The 9,058-nt window shown below is 30.2% G+C and overlaps 2 protein-coding genes across 2 annotated transcripts; both read right to left on the reverse strand.

The window, feature by feature from the left end:
• Positions 1-5,271: 5,271 nt before the first annotated feature.
• Positions 5,272-6,323, reverse strand: LOC110685577. The gene is made up of 2 exons (XM_021862132.1): positions 5,832-6,323; positions 5,272-5,758 (listed from the first exon to the last, which is right to left on the reverse strand). The coding sequence occupies exons 1-2, from the start codon at positions 6,321-6,323 to the stop codon at positions 5,612-5,614; spliced, it is 639 nt and encodes a 212-aa protein (XP_021717824.1). The 3' UTR covers positions 5,272-5,611.
• Positions 6,324-6,796: 473 nt separating this feature from the next.
• Positions 6,797-8,802, reverse strand: LOC110685578 (protein FAR1-RELATED SEQUENCE 5-like). The gene is made up of 3 exons (XM_021862133.1): positions 8,679-8,802; positions 6,960-8,067; positions 6,797-6,833 (listed from the first exon to the last, which is right to left on the reverse strand). Exons 1-3 carry the CDS (start codon positions 8,800-8,802, stop codon positions 6,797-6,799), a joined length of 1,269 nt encoding a protein of 422 aa, XP_021717825.1.
• Positions 8,803-9,058: the final 256 nt, after the last annotated feature.

A 9,058-nucleotide genomic window follows, 5' to 3' on the forward strand; every position in this document is an offset into this window, starting at 1 on the left:
AGTTCGACAAGAGGAGGCCATGTCAAATTCATGCATTGGGTTAAGAAAATGAGTGATACACAGAAGAAATTAGTGCATGAAATAGGATTGGGGCCGTTGTTGGATATAGGACTTCCTCAGCTTGACAAACAATTCAGCCATTGGGTTTTAGATAGCTTTGAAGTCAGTAGTTGTAGTTTTGAGCTGCCTAAAGGTGAGAAAATTGAAATTGAGGTGGAAGATAAGAGAATTGTTTATGGTTTGCCAATGGGAGACATTCCCATTGTTGAAGCCAAATCAGACAGAGCAAGTGAAGATTTTTGTGTATTTATGAAAAATTGGAGGTCAAAATGGCAAGGCAAAACACCATCTGTAAACCAAATTATTGCTCAATATACGAGTGATAAATTCAAAAACCAAAGGCCAGCAGAAGAAGATTTTCTCACCAACTTTTTGGTAGTTGCTGTGAATTGTTTGATGAAGTGTATTTCAAACAACCAATGCCATTTCAAGTTTCTGTTTTCTATGATGGACAAAGAAAAAATAAAAAACTTGAATTGGTGTCAGCACGTGTTTGACTCTCTCATCAGTTGCCATGTGACATGGAGAAAGAGTGGAGGAAAAGGATTCTACAATGGACCACTGCAATTTCTGATGGTAAGTTTACAAAACACAATAGTAAATTATAAAATGTTCATTTTAGTAACAATGAATGTTCATTAACAAAATGTTAAATATCTATTTCGTCTAAAATTTTAATCTTTTATATTAATTGTTCATTTGTATTATATTATATGTTCATTTATAATAATGGGTTTTGGTGCAGCTGTTCTACTTTGACAGAGTTCAAAGATTGAACAAAAAACAACCAAGAACAATTCCAATAATTTCTTGTTGGACAAGGGATATGTCACTTGAAAGGATAAAAACAGAAAATGATTTGAACTATGGATATGGAAAAGTCCTTCCAAGAATAGAAGAAAAGGCTGAAGACAATCCTAAGGTACAAAATGATCATTTATGAATTATGAAATGTTCAATATCAAAACACATAATGTCTTATATGATTTTTTTATATGTTCTATAAATGACAGGTCTTTATGAATGAATTTGCATCAATGGTACAAGAAGTTGGTGCATCTTTGGCAAGACTTTCTACCAAATTGGTTAAGGCAAAAGAACTCTTCCCTGAGAATCAGTTGGTGAAGAAGGTAGATGAAGTGTTGGGAAAGATGGCAAGAGAACCATCAATTCTCAGCCAAGATGAAGAAATATTTGGATCAGAGGATTTTTTGAATGCCATAGCACAAATTGAGAAGGAACTGATGGAGGCAAGTGAAGCAGAAAAAAAGAAAACAAGAAATGAGAAGGAATATGATATAAGGAAGGCATTCAGTTTGGGTTGCAACTTAACTCCCCCAACTCCAACAACTGGTAAATATGCTTAATTAAAAACTGTCATTAATTTGAATATCCTTACTTAAAGAGTATAATATAATTAAATAATTAAATTTTAATTTATTTGAACACAGAAGCACAGATTAATGTTGCAGCCACAACTTCAACAACAACTGATGCAAATGTTTCTTATAAGCCAGAAAAGGGTAAAGCTTTAATATCTATGTACAATTATGAAAAATATAATGTTCATTTATAAAATAATAAGTTTGTTTAGTCTAAATATTCAAAAAAATATATATTCAGAATAACAAATGTTCATTTACATTAACAATTTCATATATTTTAAATCAACAAAAAGAGTTGGAGGTTCAAATTCTGAAGAACCACAAGATGGAGGAAATTCAAAAAAGGTAAAATGTTCACTTATATAGTAATAAATGAACATTTGTGATTGTAAAATATTCTTCTTTAATGATACTAAGTCTATATATGTGTGAATGCAAATTAATACAAAAAGCATTAAACAAAGGTGAAGGTTCAAAATCTGAAGCATTAGAAGAAAATGTTGAAGGAAATTCAAAGAGTGGTACAATGTTCACACATTACAAATAAATGATCAAATTATTAAGTATAATGTTCATTTCTAGTTATATAAAATTTCTTTCATGTATTTTGTTTACAGCATCTGATTCAAAAGTTGGTGATCCCAAGACACCAACTGAAAATAGGGAAGCTGCTCGAGATATTTCTACATTCTTGAAATCTCCAGCATGTTCAAGTATGGAAGATGTCCTTGATAAATCAAACAAGAAAGGAGGAAGCATGGGGTAAACATGGAAGACCTATCTTGTTAGAAAATATAGAATTTTGAATGGACATGTAGAATAAATTTGGTTATAAAGTGTAATTATTTTGGACAGTTTTTGTTTATGAAGTTAATAATGGATATATATTATAAAATCAGAAGGGAATATTTTACTTTAGGGTAGGAATGCACAATTTAAGATATGTAAATTATGTATTTTAATTTAAATGTCTTAGTAATATTTTAAGTGTTTATGGTTCAAAAAAGGAGAATAATATTTTTTTTATTTTAATTACTCTTCATTACTAACAATGATTAATATTTCAGAGAAGACAAGAAGAAACAGTTATATGCTTCAAATGTGAAGGAAAGGTAAATGATCATTCCACATATACATGTTCTTTTTCATTAAACTGAATAATCATTTATACTATATTTATATTCAATGAGACAAAAAAGGATTCAAAAGAAATTGAAGCAGAGAAGATTCAAATTTCCAAAAACACAATAGGACAAAGGTAAATGGTCTTTACATGTGTATAGATTTATAACGTTCATTATCAATATACTAAATGATCATTCATAATTCAATATTTATTCAGTGACAGAGAGAAGACTTTGGAAAGAAAAAAAATCAAGAGAAGCTGAGAAGGCAAAAACTGAGATTGCAAAGGAAAAAGAGATAAGGTATTACTATTTGTTCTTTATATAAATTAATTGTTCATTATTAAAAAATTCATATTTGTATTAATATATGGTCACATTAACTAGGCCACAAAGGGAAATCCCAAATGTTCCTCTTGCTTTCCGATCTCCATACATGGTCAAGTACAAGGATTTGTTCAAAGATGAAGACACAATGAACAAACTTGTGACAGACTATGCTTATAGTGGAACAGATCAAAGGTATACATCACTTACTTCATTAAAACTTTAATATTATGTTTGTTGTAAACTCATAAAATTTAAAAAATTGATATTTTTGCAGTGAGCTACTATACTATGATGGAGTGAATTTGATCAATAGGGCAGAGATGAAAACTCTTGAAGGGGATACATTAGTAGTTAACAATGTGATCGATTCATGGGCATTACTTCTGAATCAAAAAAGGTCAAAGAACAAGTTATACTTTTCAACATTTCCACATGTAAGTCTTTATTGAAATTACACATGTATACATTGGTGTACTAAAATGATCAATTCACTTATACTAGATGATCATTATGAATATTAAAATGATCCTGTGCATTATTTGCAGCAAATTATGTATGCAAATACAGTGTGTCCTGAAGGATCATCAATGGAGCTTAGAATTGCATACTTCAGAGAAAGAATAACAAATGAATTGAGGTTATACAAAATCAAGAGTGCAGTTGGATATCAACAGGTATTAATGAACAATATGGAATTATAATATGTTCATTTACATTAATGTGTATATATAATAATATTGTGTACTATGTACAGATTTTTTTTCCAGTGGCCATATATGCACATTTCTATCTTCTATGCATTGATCATGTCAATGAGACAATGCATATAATTGACAACAGGAAACTGCCAAAACATCAAACAATTGCAACAAAGTATGAAAACCAACCCCAATTGGTGGTAAGTATATTGTTTAATAGATATATAAATGATCAGTTTGTTTATACAAAATGATCAATATTAATATGATCCTTTGAATTTTTTTTTTGTATATGTTGCAGTTAAAAGGATATGCAGAATACTTGAAAGGGTTGGGGTATGAATTGAAGATGAAGATTCTTTTGAGAAATATAAGGTGGTTTTGCAAAAAATGAAGTGGAGGAGCAACGAAGATTACACCAACTGTGGAGTTTACATTATGAAACATATGGAAACTTTCACTGCTGATCCCAATGAAGAATGGGTTTGTGACCTAAAACCAAACAATGTAAGTAAATTTCAACAAAACAAAAAAAATATACTTCATGATCACTTTATAATACATAATGATCATGTATATCCCATTAATGTTCATGTTTATAATAAATTATTTTCCTGAAACAGGTGAACCAAATCAGAAAGCTCAGAGTACAATACACTGCTCAACTAATGCTGAATGAAGGAAACAGGCAGTCACAGAACAATAGAAGAGCAGCAAGAAGATTTGCACAAGCTTAATACAATATGTTCATATATAGACATATATATGATCATACTTGCTTTCAGTATTTGTATGGACATAAGTTTTTGTTGTTGTTCAAGTAAAGACAAAATTAATTATCTTTTTAATATTTACAAATAGTAAAGTGTTACATTATAATTGCCAGTTTTAAATCATCTAATATAATTATTCCAATTTAATAATGGTTCTTACTATTTAAAATAGTAAATGATCACTTCCAAAAGCAAAAATAATCATTTATAGAACATTTAAGAATAGTTTGAAAAAAAAGGATTCAAATTACTTAATAAATCAAAATATAAAAAACTTAGAGCACTTGAATCTCTATAAAGTTGAGACAACTAAAAATGTTGATAGTTAAACACCAAAACATAATTGCATATTGATTTACTATCTTATTTACCATTTGTAGCCAATCTCTTAGCCACACTAGTATAAAAAAAACGCTAATAACCTATCATATTTGGTTGACATCTGTGGAGAACCGCCTTGAGTACTTCTTGAAACAGTAGGAGATCCTTGAACATTCCTTGAAACACTAGGAGAAACTAGAACATTCCTTGAAACACTAGGAGAAACTTGCACATTCCTTGAATTTCCTTGAGTACTTCTTGGAACATTAGGAACATCATGCACATTTCTTGAAATACTAGGATCAACTTGAACATTCCGAGAACAGCCTTGAGTACTTCTTGGAACATTAGAAGGAGCTTGAACTTTCTTCGGAACACTAGAACGAACTTGAACATTTCTTGGAGCTTTTGGAGGATTTTGAACAATGCTAGAAACTTTAGAAGGAGCTTGAGCATTGATTTGAGCATGCACAACTGTAGGAAATTGTACATTTCTTGGTTTCTTTGGTGGCAATTGAGAACTTGTTGGAACATTATCAACATCATGAGCAATTGCAGCTGTTTTATCCTAATGATCAAAATTAAAATAATTAATGATCAAATTCAAAATTCATAATGACCTTATACAAAATTAAAAGGTAGATGATTAATATTTCACCTTAACAATAGAAGATATGTCTGGATCAACAGTAACGTTTGATTGCATAGAGATATATCCATATTCCTATAATAAAATGAAAATTATAAAAACATTATAATCAGAACTTAAACTACTGAAATGAACAACTAAAATTACATACATAATCATTTACATAATACCTGTTCAAAGTCATTTGAAACACTATAATCTGAAGGGATATCTTCTACAATGGCAGTCTTTTTATTACCAACCTTGAAAAAAAATTAAAAGTAAAAATGTTTTATATTCTAAAGAATTTGATAAAAACAGATAAAAAAAAAAGAAAATAAGTTTTTACCTGAGCACTTGGATCTTCAATCACAATTAACTCATTAGGATCAGCCAAAGAATTAGCATAAGATATAGGACACCCATTCTCGTCCAATTCCTAAGGCAAAACAAAAATGTTCAATTCTTGAACATAAATGATCAATAACAAAAACATAAATGTGCATTATTACCTGAACTACTGCTTGACCTTTAGATCTTTTATAAGGAGTGTATACTGACTTTTTCTTCATCCACTGACCCCTGGCTTTGTTATAAGCCTTCTCTAAATTACTCTTAGGCCTATAATTCCTCTCTCCAATAGGTCTTGATTTTGCCGGATTCTTAACTTCATGATCAACAATTTCAATACCTTCAACCGGTTCATTAAAATCAATAGTACCAGTAACACTCTCAATCTTTTCTTTTAAAAGATTGAAATAACATTCAACCTCTGCTCTAGCATTCAAAGAGTGTTGACAACTTGTTACCAACTTAACCAATTTCCTTAGTGTTTGTGTCCTCCAAACACTTGTAGATACTACATTGGTTTTCATTGTAGGTTCATCAAGGCCATGACTACACATAGCAGCCTTAGTCCACCTCTTACATATATAGTCATCTGGAATCTTATGAACACAATTCATATAATAAATTCGAAGAGCATGAGACCAAAGCAAACCCATTTCACTAAACAACATGCATGTACAACATATTGCATGTGTTTCTTTATTAAAAACAACCTCGTGCTTGATCATATCTTTCCCAGGTCTCCACAAATGATAATAATATTCAGGAAAATTCACACAGCATCCTTATGATCACAAGCAGTACCCTTAATGAACTCTTCCTCAAAAAGCACATAAGCTTGAATAGTATACAATGATCTAGCATGAACAAGAATCCCAATGTATGCAAAGGCCAAATGACGATTACCTCTGATTATATTATAATCTCTCCCTTTTTCTTTGCTTCTCCACTCTTGAACCACATCGAGAAACACTTGATAGAAATCACATAGACCTTGTGTCTTGTTAAGCCTTTGAGAAACTGATTTGTTAGTTGTCTCACTACGTCGAGATGAAAGCACACCTCTTGACCAATATTTCTTTGAAAAAGCTGGACACCACATCTCTTTGATTTTATACAAATCATTCAATCAATCAACATTTGCACAGTCATATTTCAACAACATTCTGTAAATGAAACATGATCATTAAGCATAACAGTTATGATCATTAGAAATAAACATTTATAAAAAACTAAATGTTCATTTCTGTAAAAATTATTTAAGAAGCTAAACAAATATAAAGCAGAAGTACCTTTTCCAATAATGCTCAAATTCTGGTGGAGTTTCACAATACTTCAGTAAATAACCAAATAAATCAGTGAAACCATCCAAAGCTCTCAACGCCCTAATGTGTTTCTTAGAATTTTGTTCAATATGCCACACACATAATCTATGATGAACACCTTTGGGGAAAATATTTCTTATCCCTGTTGCAATTGCTTGAGCTTGATCAGTCATAATAGTAATAAGACTTCTCCTTCCCATAGAAGTTAGAAAAGTATCAAATAACCACTCAAATGATTCTGTTCTTTCATTAAGTATAAATCCCATGCCAAACATCACATTATTTGCATGAAGATTCATACCCACAAATGGAGCACAAATCATACCATATTTGTTAGTCCTATAAGTAGTATAAAAAACTAAAAAATCACCAAAGTAATGATAATCTCTCATCATCCTTCCATCTCTCCAAAAGAAATTAACCAATGCACCATTTTCATCTTGTTCAACATCAAAATAGAAATCTGCTTCATCAATTTGTCTCTTAGCAAAAAATTTGATTAGTTGATTGCTGTCACCTCCCTCAAGTTTAGCTCTCTTTTCAACAGAAATAGCATTATAAGCATCAGGAGCTGTAAAACAAAGGTTAGGAGACCTTCCAACCTCCTTCTTCAAAGCTCTCAAAGAATCAGAAACTTTAACTCCACTCAATCTAAGTGTAGAAATGAAATTAATATGTTCCTTAGAAATATCCCTTTGAGACCTTATTAAATGTCTCTTGTCAACAGGAATCATTTCATGATTATGAACCATCTCATGTCTTGTACATGTATATACACCTGAACGGTCAATACTAAACTGCACAAAAGCAAAGCAACCAGTCCTTATGTTAAGTCTCTCATACAGCCTATTATTCCTGCACTTATCATCTTTAAAACCCTCATTTGTACAAACAAATCTTTTCATAGAGAATGAATCATCTCTTCGCCTCTTACTTTTTCCAATTCTAATTCCAAAGCCCTTTCTAAATGTATATTCATTAAACATTTCATAAGCCACATCTTCAGAAGGAAATTGTTTCCCATAAAATTCAGAACTAGCTGCTTCCTCAAATACAATAGCATTCTTTTTTTCCACTGCAATATTAAAATGTAACAAATAAACACAAATAATAGCAATAATGTACAATTACAATATTGATTTTAATAAATTACAGTACAATAACCATATGTAAACTGTTAATGATCATTTATCATTACATAAATGAACATATATCAAAATGATAATAAAACATATAAATGAACATTTATGATTACATAGATAAATATAAATTACAGTAATTACACCTATGTTAACGTAAATGTACATATAATCTAACATACATGAGCATTAATTGAATGTCAAATTTTATAAAACTATAGCCAATCATTAAAATGCAGAAAACTGGAAAAAACATCAATCGAATAACAACATTACAAAGAAAAACAATAAAATCACAACAATACATCACAAACTATAAATTAAAAAAATCATAAATAAAAATGAAATCAAAAATTATAATCGACCATAATTTTGATTTTAATTCATACAATAAGCAAAACTACAAAACCAAAAATTATAATTGAGCATTATATAAACTATAGTTCATACAATTAGCAAAACTATGAAATCAAAAATCAAAATCGAACTATTACAGGCGAAAACAGAGCATAATCAAAATCGAATGATTGAGGGAAAAATTACTCACATTGTTTCGAAAACGAGTCGACTAAACCAACTCCAGCAGGAAAAATAGAATCACAGTCACGATCAAAAGCAATTAAGCTAGAATCACAGTCACGATCAAACACAATTGAGCTAGAAATTTCCATGGAAGAAGAAAGAGAAAAATTGGGGGGAAAATAAAAAATGCAGGAGAGAGAAAATGAAATAAGTAAAAAAAGAGAGAAATAAAATAGAAATTAGGTTAAGAAAATCATTATATAGTTGCTTGAATAGAAAGTTAACAAAAATGATAAAAGATGAAGAAAAAAAAAACAAAATTGCAGAATGATTCAATATAAAACGACGTAGTAGCATGGGGGTGTAGGAGAAGCTAGCTACCCTAGAGTCTAGGCAAAAAAATAT

The sequence above is a fragment of the Chenopodium quinoa genome, unplaced genomic scaffold (genome assembly GCF_001683475.1).
Source record: "Chenopodium quinoa cultivar QQ74 unplaced genomic scaffold, ASM168347v1, whole genome shotgun sequence".
NCBI lineage: Eukaryota > Viridiplantae > Streptophyta > Magnoliopsida > Caryophyllales > Amaranthaceae > Chenopodium > Chenopodium quinoa.